Source organism: Helianthus annuus, chromosome 12, assembly GCF_002127325.2.
Source record: "Helianthus annuus cultivar XRQ/B chromosome 12, HanXRQr2.0-SUNRISE, whole genome shotgun sequence".
Lineage (NCBI taxonomy): Eukaryota > Viridiplantae > Streptophyta > Magnoliopsida > Asterales > Asteraceae > Helianthus > Helianthus annuus.
Genome location: NC_035444.2, coordinates 111,176,824 through 111,194,249, shown reverse-complemented (window position 1 = coordinate 111,194,249; position 17,426 = coordinate 111,176,824). Strand labels below are relative to the sequence as shown.

The following is a 17,426-nucleotide window of genomic DNA, read 5'->3' as shown; positions in this document are numbered from 1 at the left end:
CCCAGTTCAAAATAAAATTTTGTTTTTGCCCACAGCTAAAAATTACAATTATGCCCTCTGTTCAAAAATGTGATTTTTCCCCGTTAAAAAAATTGTGATTTCGCCCTCATTTCAAAAATACGTTTTTGTCCCAGTTCAAAATAAAATTATGTTTTTGCCCCCAATTCAAAATTATGATTTTGCCCTCGGTTCAAAATAAAATTGTGCTTTTGCCTTCAGCTTAAAATTACGCCTGTGCCCTTAGTTCAAATTTATATTATGTTGTTACCCCCAAGTTAAAAATTACAAATTTGCCCCTGTGAAAATTTACAATTTTGCCCTTGGGACAAATTTACAGTACTGCCATTACTTTAGCTTTTGGTAAATTACGATTTTACCCCAGTCAAAAAATACAACTTTCCCTTAGTTAAAAATTACAATATTGCCATTTTTTTAGTTTTTTTTTTTTTAATAAAAACTATAAAAGTGTTTTCTTTTAATTGGTTTACTCGATTTAATTGTTTTTCATGTCAATAAGCTAACTAACACACACTCATTATTCAGTCATCGTCCCACAACGTGGGCGAGACAACACCTAGTTTAATACAATTCATTAAACAGGCGACTAACTAATCCCCATAAGAATTATAAATCCCCAAACCGAACACTCAATATACCTTTTTTCTTTTTAACAAACAAGCGACTAACTAATCCCCACCGTTGATCCACCACCTCGAAGTAAAAATCGCCACATGTCATCATCTCGTAGGAGCACATGCCCCCCAATTAAAAGGTTTTTACATATACATAAAAACGATTAAAACATTGTCTTGATTTAATTTAACTCTCCACACAAAAATAACCCTTCTCAAATTTCCCCAAATCGTCTCTCCACCACCGTCGCCGGCCGGAAAATCCAGTCCTCCGCCGTCGTATCACCCCTCCGCACTTTGATTCCATCCGATACACACATAAAACCTCTTTCATACACTTTGTATACTTTTTCATTTTCATTCAAATTCAATTTTCTCTTCAATCGCTTTTGTTGCCGCCGCCGTTCGCCGGCGCGTTTTTGTCACCGCGACGGCCTACTTTTTCCGACGTGAGTACGCTTGCTAACGTGCGCCGATTTTTTCTGAATCCGTACACGCACACACATACGTAATCCATCTATATATATACGTATATATGGAGCCTTATTCGTAACAAATGTGAGTCATCTCATATTAATTTGAATATCCGTGTAACAGTCACTCACTCACGCATCGGTCGATTATTGTTTCCAGCTTCTATTTGTGACTCAAATTAGGGTTTTGGTTCGTAGATTTAGGAATTTAGAAGTGTTTTGTGTGTTTTGTTGTGGTTTTGATGTTCTGGTGTACGTAGAATGACCGATCCATTGATTATGTATTCTGACCGATTGAATTGCGTCATTTTAGGTTTCCATATCGTCTAGGCCGCTATTTCGCTTCTATTTATCCTTTTAGTTTTGTATTTCACTTGAGGATTGTTTGATTTTACTCAGTTCTTACTGGTTGTTTGTATCACTCGGTGATTTGGATGGTTTTCAAGTTAATAAAGTATTAGTTAGGTCTTTTTCTTTGTGTTCATTTCGATCATTCTATTTACCTTTTTAGTTTTGTTATTCATTTGATTTTACTCATTTCTTGCTGGTTGTTTGTGTCGGTGATTCGGATAGCGTTTAAGTTAATAAAGTCTTAGTTAGGTCTTTTGTTTGTGTTTGTTTTGATTATTAGAGGTTTTGTTTTCAGGTTACAGTCAGAATGGCGTTTTTTAGAAACTATACAAATGCAACAGTTTCAGATGGTGATTTGAATGACAAGAGGCCAGGTGGAAGTATAGAGAGACTCGAGAACATCATAGGAAACGATGATATGGAAACAACTTCGGGTATGGATAAAGGGTTTACGACAAAGATTAAGTCACTAAATGAGTCAGTGGCTGAGGATGACGGTAACTTATTGAATTTAACGACTAATACTACTACTACTATGAGGAAAACATCTGGGAAATGGGGTTCGACATTTTGGAAGGACTGTCAACCAATGCATCAAGGGCGTGGGTCTGACTCAGGGCAGGAATCGAAAAGTAGTTCTGGTTATAACGTTGAAGATGGATCATGCAATGATTTGTCAGAAGTAAATAAAGGTCAAAATGTTGATGAGATGTTGTCTGATGATTATTACGAGCTGGATGGAGATGAGCAAAATGATTCGATGCACCACAAGTTAGTAAACAATGCAGCTGGTTATAATTCAATACCACAGCGGCATGTTGCCGCACATAACTTTTTGTCTAGAAACAAGTCAAAAGCTTCTTTTGGGAGTGAGTATGTCCAGGATGCTGATTTTGAAGATGATGAGGAGGAAGAAGATGGTAACATGATGTTTCTGGGCAAAATATATTTGTTTTTGAAATTTTGTTTTGTTGCGATTACTATATGCACGTTTCTTAAAAGTTATTTCATTCATTTGTTGCAGAAGATGACCCTGCAGATGCAGATTTTGACCCTGATCTAGTTACAACAAGTGTTGGAAGAGGGAAGAAGGTTATTCCTTGTATATTTTTCTTCTATGCATTGCTTAACCTCATTATTATGGTTTGTTGGTATGATAGTGGTTGAAATGTAGTTGGGTTTAGCTTTGGATCTTATCTGTTGGTTAAGGTACTGATTGTATTACTGCTCTGGGAAATACCAATTGGTGTGATAAGTTGCTGCTTGCATTTTGCTTTAACCTTCTCCCTTGGACCACATATATTATTGTTAGACATGTGACGGTGTACGGTATACTGCAAATATGCATTTACAAATATACTTATAATATATTAGAGAATAGGATTTGTAGTTTAGGTCGGACATTATATGGTTTCTAGTCTGTAATATATTACTGTGTAATATGCATAAACTTTCACACACAGGAACACATGAAACTTTTGATCATATTCTCGTCAAATGAAAGTTAAACACTTAGAAAACTTGATCTGGTACGTGCTCTTTAATTCTTAGGAAAGCTTGACCTGTGGAAGCTTGTATTTGTTGTAATCAATAGACAGTCTGTTACATAGAAGTTAAATTAAGAAATTATCATCTGAATACGTTGCATGGGTTAAGAAACTGACCTGTGAAAACTTGATCTGGTATGTGCTCTTCATTGGTGATCGTTGATGATTGGCCGCCTAATTGTTTGACTAACTAATGTAACAAACCATGGGTTTGCTCTTTTTGTCTCTTGTTGGGAAGATGAATAAAATTGTGAGCACACAACCATTTGTGCCCTTGGTTTTAAATAGGAGAAGCGCACTGAGTTGACATGGTCTGAAATGGAGCACTCGCATTCATACGTGAGGCGCAATTTATTATATAAAGTTTTTATCATATATTTCTTATAGGTTTCTAGCATCATTTACCCAATATTTAGACACGAATAAGCTTTATATATGTTTTAATTGATAATTATCTACATGTACAACCTAAAAAGCCTGATGTACAAGATCTTGTTGCACAAAAATTGCCATGTACAATTGTACATGAGGTACGCTTTTTACCTGCGTCTTATGCCAATTTTTTGCCCAAAAATCGTGCCTCGCCTGTTCTTCCTGAGTTCCTGTCAAACCCTCGTCTTATGTAGTCTAAGGCAACAACCACTGAACTCTTTGTACTTTTTAAATTTGCTCAAATTTTGTCATTCTGATAGAAATGCTTGTTCATGGAATCAATTTATGTACACTCTGCATTTGTTGTATTCTATATATAGGTAGATGATGAAGACTGGGACGGTGTGGATTTAGAGGAAGATGATAACTTTGAGGATGACGAATTTGACATCTCAGACGACGATATTTATAAGAAAGCAAGAGGCATGCAAAGGCAGAAGCGTGGTTCAAAGTCTAGTAGAGAACCTAAACCGTCAACATTTTTGAGTCGGAGGAAGAGAGGTAGAACATCATTTGATGATGAAGAAGAATTAAATGATTCAGATGATGATTTCGAAGAGGACTTCAAAAGTACAAGGAGAAAAGGTCATCCTCGCAAAGACACTACAAAAGCTTCTGGGAGGATCAATGAAGTTAGAACTTCAACCAGATCTGTGCGCAAAGTATCGTATGTTGAAAGTGACGAGAGCGAAGAGCATGATGAAGATGTCAAGAGAAAGACCCACAAGGTATGCATCACAGAGTGGATATTTGAAGTACCAGTTTACATTTTTTCTTTCTTCCTCTTTGATTTTATGTGTTTTTTTATATTTGTGTATTAAAAATTCGTGAGGTTAGGATGAGATGGAAGAGGAAGATGGTGACTCCATTGAGAAGGTGCTCTGGCACCAGCCAAAGGGCATGGCAGAAGAAGCTGCGCGGACCAACAAATCTACGGAGCCTCTATTGTTGAACCATTTATTTGACACAGAGCCAGATTGGTATGATACTGAATTCTATATCAAATGGAAAGGCCAATCACATTTGCATTGTCAATGGAAATCATTTTCTGAACTACAAAATGTAAGTTTGACTTTCGTTGTGTGTATTAATTCTGAACATTATTATGTATCACCTGTTCCCTTTTCAATACTTTTTTTGGTCTCTGTTTGTGGTCAGCTGAGTGGCTTTAAGAAGGTTATAAACTACACTAAAAAAGTTATGGAGGAAATAAAGCATAGGAGAGCGGTATCTCGTGAGGAGGTAATGGCTCCGCCATGGATTCTTCTGTTTTACTATTCGTTCTTCACTATCTTCCTTGTCTTCAGATTGTGACTATTTATGTTTGTTTGATGAAGTAAAGCCTATGTTATTCTTTTCATTTGATATGAACATATTTCCTCTTTAAGGTATTTGGAGCCTATGTTATTCTTTTCATTTGATATGAACATATTTCACTAGGTCATAATATACAAAAAGAAATCATTGCGGAAGACTGGCATTTTTTAACATGTGAGAACCGTAATAATTTCTAGCTAGGAGAATAGAGTTGATGAGGCTAGGTTCTAGTTGCCGAAATATAATACTAGTGAAGTGAAACGAGATTTTTTTTTGTATTCTGTTGTTTTACCGTGCATTTGACTTTGGCTGTGATGCTCAAGATATTCCACTTTTGTAGGTGTGATGGTTCTAGTCTTTGTTCTATTCATGTTAATTTTTTTTTTCTTCTTCTTCTTCTTCTTTTACTTCATAAGATCTCTACCCTTAAAAGTAAAAAAGGAAAAATATATGAGCATCTCACATCAGAAATTACTGAAATCACTTCTGAACTCCTAGCATATCTTTGCATAGAAGTACAAATTTAGTAGGAACTTTTATTTGCAAGGTCATTGAGGTATGTGTCCAATAAAAAAGGTTTCCAAAGATATTAGTTTACTTATTATTACTACTACTACTATTGTTGTTATTATTATTATCATTATTATTATAATATAATAATAATGATAATAATAATAATAATAATAATAATAATAATAATTATAATTGTTATTATAATTATATGTTTTTTTTTTTTGCTATTTGTAGTTTATGTTGCTGCCTTCGTTTTGTTATTGGTCAAAGACATACCTAAGTTTTCTTATCATGCATTTTAATTTGTTAGATTGAGGTTATTGATGTGAGCAAGGAGATGGATTTGGATCTTATCAAGCAGAATTGTCAGGTTGTAAATCTTATGCGTATGGGGTCATCTCTTGCGTTCTTTCAACATTATTATATGTAATGCTTGTTTTTTTTTCTTATTTTAGGTCGAAAGAATAATTGCTGATAGACTTAGCAAAAGCTTGGAAGTGCCAGAGTATTTGGTTAAGTGGCAAGGACTCTCTTACGCCGAAGCCACATGGTATATAAAATTAATTAGTTATGAAACTTGGCTTTGTTTCTCTTAGACTCTTAGTTCGATTGTTTAATCGGTCTTCTAATTCCATTGCTGAACTGAAGTACAATGGTTTAATAGTCAAGCATTTTGATTAGTTGATAAGTATATCATTTTGTGCAATAAATATTTCATTGTATCTTGTATTTATACAAAATATTGTATGTTTACTTTATAACAATAATAGCATCCGTTTGTTTTTAACTTGCCTCTGAACTATGAAAATAATTACATTTCTCCGTGGGAGATTTTGAGCTAAATCCCTTGTTCCCCCATATCATAATTACAAGTGTTTTTGTGTTACTGTTGCTTTAATATACTTAACACTAAATTACATCCCTTAGTTTTGTATTACGTTGGCTGTTGTGATTAACTGATTACTGTCTTTTTTATTTTCATCTAATTTAAGATACTAAATGGTGTCCCTTATGTAGTAGTTTTTCTAAACATTGAAAACCTGTGATACCTTTTTTCCCACTGCATTGAGTTTTTTATATCCCAGCCTGAAAGCTTATGTTGACATAATATTTATAGGGAGAAGATTGATGATATTGCTTTTGCACAAGCAGCAATTGATGAATATAAGGTAATGTTTTACTTTGGATGTGTATTCGTGCAATTTGAAGCATTGTCTTGAGTTATATTGACATACAACTTTTATCTTCAAAAAATATGCATGCTAGGTTACATGTATAAACACGAATGTTCAATTATTATAATAATATACTATGGCATTGGGCATTTGTCTATAAATGAGAATCAACTAGTGTCTAGTAGTTTATGGTTTCTGATATTTAGATTGGATGCAGACTAGAGAAGCTGCGCTTGCAGCTGCACAAGGAAAAATGGTAGATTTCCAGCGAAGAAAGAGTAAAGGTATGCTCTCTGTTTATATATGAAGTTACGTTTTTTTTTTGTTTCACTATAGATCTTATGATAATGATAATACAAAATACAGGGTGTTCACAGTTAGTACTGTGGGTGTATGGTTTTTTTTGCATAGTTCAGTATAAATAATGGTTCATGTTCTAAGAACTGCATAAACTTGCTAATATTTAACTTTAGTGAAAATAGAACTTGCTGCCTTATATTTATAGTACTAAGATATTGGGTCAACCTGTTTAAAGTTATGAGTTACTAAAATTGAAGAATATATAATACATGTGCTTAACCACTAACCCGTTGATGATCCGTTTAACCCGTTGTCTGACATGTTTAGATAAATGAGTAAAAGGGGTCATGTTCGGGTTACATGATTTAAGTGGGGTTAGGGTTGTGTCTTTCACACAAATATATGGGCTGTGTTTGGGTTCATCATTTTCAATCTACCAACTTGCATAATTGCCACCCTAAGGAAAATTACCGTTCTTTATGTTCTTGTCAAAATGTCATAGTGATTCTTGTATCTTGCCTATCAGATTTGCAGTTTTGATATTTATTTAATTATTATTTCTAATTCTTATAGCAAGTTTGAGAAAACTTGATGAACAACCTGATTGGTTAAAAGGCGGGAAACTGAGAGACTATCAACTTGAGGGATTGAATTTTCTTGTTAATAGGTATGTCATACAAATACTTTCACAGTTTGACTAGAGTTGAATCTGGTTCTTTTGCCTAGGAAGTTGGTTTCATTCAGATCATACTTATTAACAATATTCACAGCACAGTTGGAGAAACGATACAAATGTTATATTAGCTGATGAAATGGGTCTTGGAAAAACTGTTCAGTCGGTTTCTATGCTTGGTTTTCTCCAGGTATCTTATGTTTGTTCTCGCACTTATTTCTGTCAATTTGCTTTTCGAAGTTGGTTAATTTTTTCTTGTCTCAACAGAACTCACAACAAATTCATGGGCCTTTTCTTGTTGTTGTTCCTCTATCAACTCTGTCAAATTGGGCTAAAGAGTTCAGAAAGTGGCTTCCTGATATGAACATGATTGTATATGTTGGGACTCGTGCAAGTCGAGAGGTAGGTTAATGTTGATTCTGCGTAATATTATAAATAAAATTTATATTTATAAGATGCTGATCTAGTTTAATTTCATGTAATTGTGCCATGTGGGCATAGGTTTGTCAGCAATATGAATTTTTCTCTGATAAGAACACTGGTGGCACTACGAAATTTGATGCACTATTGACTACCTATGAAGTTTTACTAAAGGACAAGACAGTGCTATCAACAATTAAGTGGAATTATCTTATGGTTGATGAAGCACATAGGTTAAAAAACAGTGAAGCATCATTATATACAACACTCAAGGTATGTGAATGATACCTTTTTTATGATTTTGCTATGCAGTCTTGTTATCGTGGTTTATTTCATTATGACTTGTTTCATAGGAATTCAGAACGAAAAACAAGCTTCTTATTACTGGCACTCCCCTGCAAAATAGTGTGGAAGAACTATGGTATTTTTAATCTGTTATACTGTACACTCGTTTTTTTTTCTTTAAATTTAAAATTTAGTTCTGTTTTATCATGTAAAAGTAAAACTACCTGGTTTTCCATCAATATTTTTAGATTTTACTTTTTGTGATGGCAGGGCGTTGCTTCACTTTCTTGACTCAGATAAATTCAACAGCAAGGATGAATTTGTTCAGAATTACAAGAACCTTAGTTCATTTAATGAAAATGAGGTTCTGTTACATCTTTTCTATTATACATGTTCTCCATCCAGTAAATGGGACAATTGTGAGGTTATTTTATTATTATTTTTATCTTTTTACTATTTATAGCTTGCTAACCTTCATATGGAGTTACGGCCTCACATTTTGCGAAGAGTTATAAAGGATGTGGAGAAATCATTGCCCCCAAAGATTGAGCGTGTTCTTCGGGTTGAGATGTCTCCTCTACAGAAGCAGTAATTTTGTACCCATTTTCGTTCATCTGATTCTGAAGCTTTATTACTTCTCCCACCTAACGGATTTATTTCTCAGGTATTACAAGTGGATTTTGGAACGCAATTTTCATGACTTGAACAAAGGTGTACGTGGAAATCAGGTTAGCATCTATGTTTCAGACCACTCATGTATGCACACACATGCTAGTGTTAAATTCATTTTAATACTAGATTTATGTTCTGTGTTCATGTTGATGTCAATCTTCATATTTTCATGCTTTATGATTTTATATGTTATAGGAAAACACTATTGCGTACATGATGTTTAAATTCAAATTCAATTCAATTCAAATATAATATAATTGTCATTGTATGCTTGTAGCAGTTTCCAAACCTTAAGAAACTTGTTTAGGTTACAACATATTATTCTAATTTCATCTACTGAGAATGGTGGATTTCTTGTCCGACTATTCTATCACGTGTTCAACTTCACCTTTTACGGGAAAAACTCTATTGAGGCCACCAAACTATTGCAAAAGTTTAATGTAGGGATTGATGACTTGTACCGTACAACTTTATCATCTCTTTCCCACCGAAATTATATATAGGGATAATGCCCCTGTAGGCATTATCAGGTTAACACGTACAAGTTGAGAAAGCGGTTTCTCATTATTTAATGAGTATATTGCAAGTCACACGCTTCCCATAGTTAAACCACAAAGGTTGATTTTGATTGTATAGTGAATTAGTGATTGTGTATATAATACCATAATAGGCATAGGCCTCTACGTATAGAGTTAGATCTTACACATGGATACCCTCTAGAGTTTTGGCTATGATAATTACAAAGTAGTACAAAACTAGCCTAATATGCAAACATTTCATAATTAGCAGTCTCTTTTGTTAGCCTTTTTATGTCTTTTAAATTGTACTAGCCTGAATATTGAGTTACATTTCTTGCAAATGGGCAGGTTTCCCTTTTAAACATTGTGGTTGAGTTGAAGAAATGTTGTAATCATCCATTCCTTTTTGAGAGTGCTGATCATGGTTACGGTGGGGACTCTGGAATTACTGGTAGCAGTAAACTGGAGCGGGTAATTCTTAGTAGTGGAAAGCTAGTTATCCTAGATAAGCTTCTTGACAGGCTGCATGAGACCAATCATCGTGTTCTAATATTTTCACAGGTAAATCAGTTAAATTATGTTAGCCGTCTTTTTTTTTACTTACTAAAGTTTAAAGGAATCACTAAAAGGGAGTCTTCTTTATAATTACTTGGACATGAAGCAAATTTAAGTTGCTGCAACTCGTGCCATCACGCACGCACAGCTAGTTCCCTGACAATTTTTGAGTAAATTATGAAGGGAGCTGAAATAAAAAACCTATGTTGAGCTCTTAAGTTGTATGGGCCGGAGAGTAACCTAAAGTTTGAAATTTTGGAACCTAGAATCGGACCTTAGTATTTTGGTTTGGTACCAAACGGGACTGTGAACTGTACCTCAACTTTTGGGCTAGAGATTTAAGCTTATTTTTCTCCAATGACACTTTCCCTTCAAGTAAAAGAAAAAAAAATCAGTTTTGTATTGGACCGGAACCAAACCGAACTTGACAGCACCGGGTCATACCGAGTATACTGGTTTCGGATCAGTGTGTTACTGTTTTACGTTATAGAACCGAGTGTTGTACAGTTCTAGTTGCTCATGCCAAGCTGGTCGAATTGGGTATAATCCACACTTACCATGATCAATTATATATATGTGAGTTTGGAGTGATTGGTCATGTGTTGTTGGATATCTCTTGTCGTTGATTAGCTAATCGTAGTCTTGTAATGCAGATGGTTAAGATGTTGGATATATTAGCAGATTACTTGTCAATTAAGGGATTCAAGTATCAGAGACTCGATGGAAGTACAAAGTCTGAGGTGCGTCACCAAGCTATGGAGCATTTTAATGCACCAGGCAGTGATGATTTCTGCTTCCTTCTTTCTACTCGTGCTGGTGGTTTAGGAATCAACCTTGCAACCGCAGATACAGTCATCATATTTGACTCGGACTGGAATCCTCAAAATGATCTGCAGGTTTGGCACCACGACTTGCATGCATCTTTACACTCTTGACTTACTAATCTCGACTCTTTCTCTCTCTCTCTTATGTAGGCAATGAGCAGAGCTCATAGAATCGGACAACAGGAGGTTGTTAATATATATAGGTTTGTGACAAGCAAGAGTGTTGAGGAAGACATCTTGGAACGTGCAAAAAAGAAGATGGTATATTACTTACTAGTTATTATCTTTTATTTGCTAATAATTGAGTTGTTCTCTATAACTTATATGTATATGCTCTTTTGATTACCAGCACAAATATGCTTGCTTATGTTTAGAATTTTTTTCCTCTCAGGTACTCGACCATTTGGTTATTCAGAAACTAAATGCTGAAGGAAGGTTGGAGAAGAAAGAAGCAAAAAAAGGGAGTGGTTTTGACAAGGTATTGGTTACAAATGTCTGGACATTTGAGCAACTTTTTGGTCTCTTTGGATGCATGTTTGGATCTAAAATGTTTTAATTTTAATTCATTTTCATGGTTCCAGAATGAGTTATCAGCTATTTTGAGATTTGGGGCAGAGGAACTGTTCAAGGAAGATAGAAATGATGAAGAAAACAAAAAGCGTCTTCTAAGCATGGATATTGATGAAATTCTTGAAAGAGCAGAGAAGGTTGAACAGAAAGGAGCTGAAGGAGAACCTGGAAATGAATTGCTGAGTGCATTTAAGGCAAGCAGTTGCAGATTATATATAAACTGTGTTAATACACAATGGACTTATTTTAGTCTTTAATCTTTTACCTCATCTGCAGGTTGCAAATTTCTGCTCTGCTGAGGATGATGGAACTTTCTGGAGTCGTTGGATAAAACCTGAAGCCATTGCACATGCTGATGTGTGTACACATGATTATACAAAGATGTTGTCATTTTATAGGCTTATTGCTGTCAAGAAGCCAACGATACTATTTTGTCACCTATCTGATTATTAATGCATCTATATATTCTAAATGTAGGAAGCTTTAGCTCCACGGGCTGCAAGGAACAGCAAGAGTTATGCTGAGGTCATCCCACCTGAAAGAAATAACAAAAGGAAAAAGAAGGGTATTGAATTTCAAGACAAAGGTATGAAGCGTCGAAAGGCTGATTATTCAAGTTATCAAACTCCAGCAATTGAGGGAGCCTCTGCCCAAGCAAGGGGTTGGTCATATGGTACCTTGCCTAAGAGAGATGCCACACGTTTTTTTCGTGCGGTGAGATTTTCTTTTTTATGTTATTTTTTATTTTTGTCCATAAAATAGATTGGAGGGGGCGGCCCTTTTATGTACCCTAGCCCCCTTCAATCTTGTTATTATTGCCATGGCACATTTACTCTAAACTACCCTAACACCACTAATCACTGGCAGCGCTCCTTTCATCTACCCTAGAACCAAGGGTCCCCACCCATTTACTCTATCCACCAACTACACACATTGTTTTTATAAACTTTCTTCGGGTTACTTTACCCTCAAACCCAACCGGCCCAAAGTACCCTAGGGGGTGGCGGCTGTGTGACCGCTTAGGGATGCTACCCTAGAGTCCTTCCCCACAGGCGCCCCTCCACCCTTAATGCTTCAATGGACTCATGTTGTGAAGCTATTTGAGGACATTACCTTGTTTTGATCATAGTTATTAAAAGCCCTCACTTTATGCGCCTAGGCCCATCAATTGTGCTTCTTGTTCCTAGATGCTCGCTTCAGCTCTCCAAGCGCACTAAATACCGATTTTTTTTGTAATTATTTAATGCAAATTTATTGATCTTCTCTACGATACCGAACGAAGCAACTTCTATTCAAATTTTTGATCCGGTTTAGAACTTTCAAGTTTTGGAATTAACTTTCAATCGTCGGTATTTTAGAACTTTTGGTACTAATTAGATGTTATTAAATTTTATATAATAGCTTTTGTTTTCTAATACATAATATATATATATATATATATATATATATATATATATATATATATATATATATATATATATTTTCATTTGAGTGCGCTCTTTTTTTCTCAAGCCTTTGCTTATTTTGTGCCTTCGATTACTATGGTTTTGATATAATCATATGTTAATTAGTTCAAGTGTAACCCGGCATAAACTCTATCAGCTACTGGGTATTTAATTCGAATTAGATTTGCTAGCTTATTTTTTATTGTAATAAGTCTACAGATCTCGAACTGTGTAAATACTTTTATCTTATCATAGCTGAAAGAAGTTTCCTGACCCTGCTCAATGAAGTGATCATGCTTTTCTTAGTTTTGCGGCAAATTATATCTCAATCAAATTTGAATTTTAAAAAAGTTGAGAGATATCATATCTTCTGTAAAAATATATTGTTATATACAGCCTATGTTGTAAACAAACGTTCATTTTTTTGGCTGGCAAAACATACAATACTACAATTATTTTTCGACCTTATGAGGATTTGCAGTATATTTTTCGACATTATGAGGATTCATGATGATTTTGGTTTTATTATAAGGATTATGGTATTCAAATACTTTTGGAATTTGAAGAGTGTTTTATTTTTCAATACATAATATTATTTTTTTATGTTTTTTTTTGCTTGCGCTTTTTTTTCCTCAGGCCCGCGCTTTTTTTGCGCTTCTCGCCTAGGCGACAGGCGGGGCCTATGCACCTAGAGTGCGCCTAGCGCATTTGATAACTATGGTTTTGCCTTTTAAAGTTTATTTTGATCATTTATTTAAATTTAAAATATCTTTTGTTGCATCACAGTTTTGTTAATGTTGACTATTTTCTTCTGTGGTCAAACAGTTTTACACAAGTTAGCATTGGATATTATCTGATTTTGTAGACTTTTATCTTAACTAAATATTTTTATTTGCTTGTTATGTATTCACAGTAACCAGCAGTTTAAGTGCTGTTTGTGATAATTAATTCTAATCCAAAACCAGGTTAAGAAGTTTGGAAACGACAGCCAAATTAGCTTAATAGCAACTGAGGTTGGTGGTTGTGTCGAAGCTGCTCCAGTAGAGGCACAGGTGGAGCTTTTTGATGCATTACTAGATGGTTGTAGAGAAGCGGTTAATGCAGGAAGTCTGGATGCCAAGGTTGTCATTGATGATTTGTTTGTGATTTATCTCTTTTTAGAGATTGTTGTGGTTAACTTTGAAGATAATTTCTTCTCCTGTAGGGGCCAATGTTGGATTTTTTTGGTGTTCCTGTAAAGGCTGATGACCTCTTAAACCGTGTTGAAGAACTTCAACTCCTTGGAAAGCGCATTAACCGATACAATGATCCAATCTCACAGTTTCAGGCTTTGATGTACCTCAAACCTGCAACTTGGTCTAAAGGTTGTGGGTGGAACCAGAGTAAGTTTTTCTTTCTTGTATTCCTGTCGGATTTTAATAATTTTAAAGGTCTTATGCATTTTAATTACAAGTTCTGTTCGTTTGACCTATTTTTCTGACCATTTTTATTTAGTTTACTTGTGTAAAATTAGTTGATTACATTTTAACTGTATTGTGCAACTACACCGGAAGGGAAACCCCCAATATATAGAGAAAGTAGAAACCCTAGAGAAACCTATAACGGTCTGTGGGCTAAACACTAATTTAGATAACAACTTGATGACCCATTAGACATGACACAAATCTGAATTGAGCCATTCACAAGCAAATGTGTCAAAATTATCCCCGCTAGAATCAGTGTGTCTGATAGAACTTGTATATGGTTTATAATTCTGTGTTCATGTCTTCAGAGGATGACGCGAGGTTGCTACTAGGGATCCATTATCATGGATTTGGGAACTGGGAAAAGATAAGGATGGATGAAAAGCTCGGTCTTTTGAAGAAGATTGCTCCAGTTGAGCTTCAGCATCATGAAACATTCCTGCCACGAGCTCCTCAGTTGAAAGAACGCGCCTCTCAACTTCTTGAAATGGAACTTGCGTCTGTTGGTGGTAAGAGTTTTGGGAACAAAGGGGGTCGGAAGGGTTCTAAAAGGCAGCAGAAGGATCATCCACCCAACAATCCTACTTTCCGTGGGAAAGGCAAACAGGTGAAACCAGGTGGATCTCCTGTCACAAACGGTAAATCGAAGATGACACGTGGGAAGAAGAAAGAGGCTTTGGTTAAAGAGGAAGGTGAGATGTCGGACACTGAAGAAGTTTATGAACAGTTTAAGGAAGTGAAATGGATGGAATGGTGTGAAGATGTCTTGACTCAAGAGAAAAAGACACTTGAGCGCCTTCACAGGTTACAGACGACCAGTGCCGATCTTCCTAAAGAAAAGGTTCGCCCTATTGTTTCCGTAGATATATGAATTATGAATGCAAATGTGAATGGAAGCTAATTTTTGAATGTCTTCAGGTTCTTTCTAGAATCAGAAATTATCTACAGCTTCTTGGGCGAAAGATTGATCAGATTGTCACCGACCATGAGCAGGATCCGTACAAGCAAGAGAGTAAGTGACTTTTTTATTGGGTTATCATTTTCTTTTCTATTCCTGTACTGAGGCTAAAATGTATTTAAAATCTTTTAAATCACTTTACTAAAAAGATAAATTGTTTTTAGTTTTTTAATCATATTTAGTACATTATGTATATTTATTGAATAAAAACTGTCTGCCAATTCGACCCAACCCACAGTAAAAGCTTACCCGTATTTTCTTAATTCGTTACTCAACCTGCCCGACATCCCAGTTTTCCACATCTAGTTAGGGGTGTAACCAAGCCCGTCTAAGCTCGAGCTCGGCTCGTTTAACTTACGAGAGCTTGAGTTTAGCTCATTTCATACTTTGTAAATACTTTTATTAGTTAGGTTTATTACATTTAAATTTATTTTTTACTTGTAATTATAATTGTATTTTTATATATAACATAATTTTACTTGTATTTATAATTGTATTTTTATATATAACATAATTCAATTTTACAAGAGCTTGAGTTCGGCTCATTTATTACTTTGTGAAATTTATAATTTTATTTTTATATATAACATAATTCAATTTTACAAGAGCTTGAGTTCGGCTCATTTATTACTTTGTGAATATTTTTATTAGTTATATTGTTTACATATAAATTTAGTTTTATATATAACATAATATACCAATAATTTAGTTGTTTTCATCATATTTTTATATACAGTAGTTATTATCTGATAATCTATTAATCATTTAATAAAAGTTATGTAAATCATGGGCTCGTTTAGGTTTGCGAGCCTACTCGAGTTCGACAAGTGAAGCTCGGTCCCGGCTTGGTTTGTGTATTTCTGTCCTTTTTAGCAATAGATGTTAAGGTGGTGTTGTGGCATTTGTACTGATTTTTATTTTTATCGTCTAATATAACTAAATCAGGGATGACAACACGGCTGTGGAATTACGTCTCAACCTTTTCAAACTTATCGGGTGGTAAACTTCAACAGATATATTCCAAACTCAAGCAAGAAAACGAGGTTGCAGCCGGAGTGGGTACTTCCCATATCAACGCAGGAGGTTCTAGAAATCAATCATCATCTGCATTACTTAACAACAACAAAGGTGGCCTTGATACAGCAAAATTTGAAGCATGGAAAAGGAGGCGACGGGCTGAATCTGACCCGAATACAACTGCCCATTTACAACAACGACCATCCTTCAGCTCGCCTGACCCGGGTTTGGGAATTCTTGGACCCGCGCCATCTCACAATAGTAGACCCACACGCCAGTCTGCTTTTGGTCCAAAACAAGGTTTCACATGAGGAGGATCAGAGAGCTGCCTCAACCATAAACCACCTTATGTTGGATTTAGTTTTGTCTCGTGGAAATAAAAACATAGTACTTTCTGAAGCAGTTTGGTTGGATAATCCAGTAATAAGCAGGTGGTTATGGTGAACATCATTGGACATCTGCTTCACAAGAAAATGGACAAAGGACAAAAGTAAATGGAATCATGCTGCAACCACAAAAGTTTTTGGTCTTTTTTTCTTTCTTTCATATATTAGTAGGCACTTGGTTCGGTTTTCTATATTTAGTAGTCACAGTTTGAGATATAGCAAACAATTTGTATGTAACCGAATTTGTACACTATGCGGATTTTGTTTACCAAATATCTTGCTTGTGGTTGTAGCATGAGATCAACTTAATAGATCTCATATGATTTGATTATTATTTTTAATTTTCACCAAAGATTAGTGTGTTTCAGAATCCCTCTGGGCATTGGGTTTGCTATGACTTTTGTCATATATGAACTGCGGCTTGGGCAGGCGTGTGTGTATAAATATATATTTACTAGGTTATAACCCCGTGTATTACATAGGTTACGGGTTGAATAAATATAAAACTTTATATATTATGGGGTAACTTTGTAGAATAGTAACCAAGTTTCAATTAGTTCACTCAAGTTTCAAAAGTGTTCAAATCAGATCACTCAACATTCATTTTTCATTAAAATTGAGGGTTTTTTCATCAATTTCATAGGTAACCGTGGTGATGTGGATTCTTGTTTCTTTTTTCCCTTTTATTTGATGTTAACGTCGAATGATGATGTGAATTGTAACTTGTTTTTTTTTTAATGCAATTAAAGTGTTTTTATTTTTAATAAGTATAATTTAATATATTAAAATAACCCGACCCGTCGGTTATTAGATAGTAAATAAAGATAAAGATTATAAACTTTTATATAAACAATTAAAACTATCTTTATCTTTATAAATAATAAAAACATTAATATATAG

At 34.9% G+C, this 17,426-nt stretch overlaps 1 protein-coding gene across 3 annotated transcripts; it reads left to right on the top strand.

Annotated features, from left to right (window-relative positions):
• The first annotated feature begins 810 nt into the window (after positions 1 to 810).
• On the top strand, positions 811 to 16,878 carry LOC110893937 (protein CHROMATIN REMODELING 5). Of its 3 annotated transcripts, none has more exons than XM_022141095.2 (30): positions 811 to 1,081; positions 1,752 to 2,376; positions 2,481 to 2,548; positions 3,756 to 4,163; positions 4,273 to 4,497; positions 4,594 to 4,677; positions 5,576 to 5,635; positions 5,721 to 5,815; positions 6,383 to 6,434; positions 6,658 to 6,724; positions 7,314 to 7,407; positions 7,516 to 7,603; positions 7,681 to 7,815; positions 7,915 to 8,106; positions 8,187 to 8,254; positions 8,389 to 8,482; positions 8,582 to 8,706; positions 8,783 to 8,846; positions 9,657 to 9,869; positions 10,517 to 10,759; positions 10,838 to 10,948; positions 11,079 to 11,165; positions 11,269 to 11,451; positions 11,534 to 11,614; positions 11,735 to 11,971; positions 13,668 to 13,823; positions 13,907 to 14,084; positions 14,474 to 15,006; positions 15,084 to 15,177; positions 16,069 to 16,878. In XM_022141095.2, exons 2-30 carry the CDS (start codon positions 1,764 to 1,766, stop codon positions 16,449 to 16,451), a joined length of 5,031 nt encoding a protein of 1,676 aa, XP_021996787.1. In that variant the 5' UTR covers positions 811 to 1,081; positions 1,752 to 1,763; the 3' UTR covers positions 16,452 to 16,878. The 3 variants fall into 3 exon arrangements, with proteins under 3 accessions (XP_021996787.1, XP_021996788.1, XP_021996786.1); XM_022141096.2 differs by having other exon boundaries at positions 811 to 1,190; positions 2,484 to 2,548; XM_022141094.2 differs by having other exon boundaries at positions 811 to 1,190.
• Positions 16,879 to 17,426: the final 548 nt, after the last annotated feature.

Excerpts from the sequence above, each read along its gene's own strand:
- LOC110893937 (XM_022141095.2), top strand. The coding sequence starts at position 1,764 with ATGGCGTTTTTTAGAAACTATACAAATGCAACAGTTTCAGATGGTGAT. Across the intron at positions 5,816-6,382 it reads TCTTACGCCGAAGCCACATG|GGAGAAGATTGATGATATTG; the intron begins GTATATAAAATT and ends TAATATTTATAG. Across the intron at positions 8,483-8,581 it reads GTTCATTTAATGAAAATGAG|CTTGCTAACCTTCATATGGA; the intron begins GTTCTGTTACAT and ends TACTATTTATAG.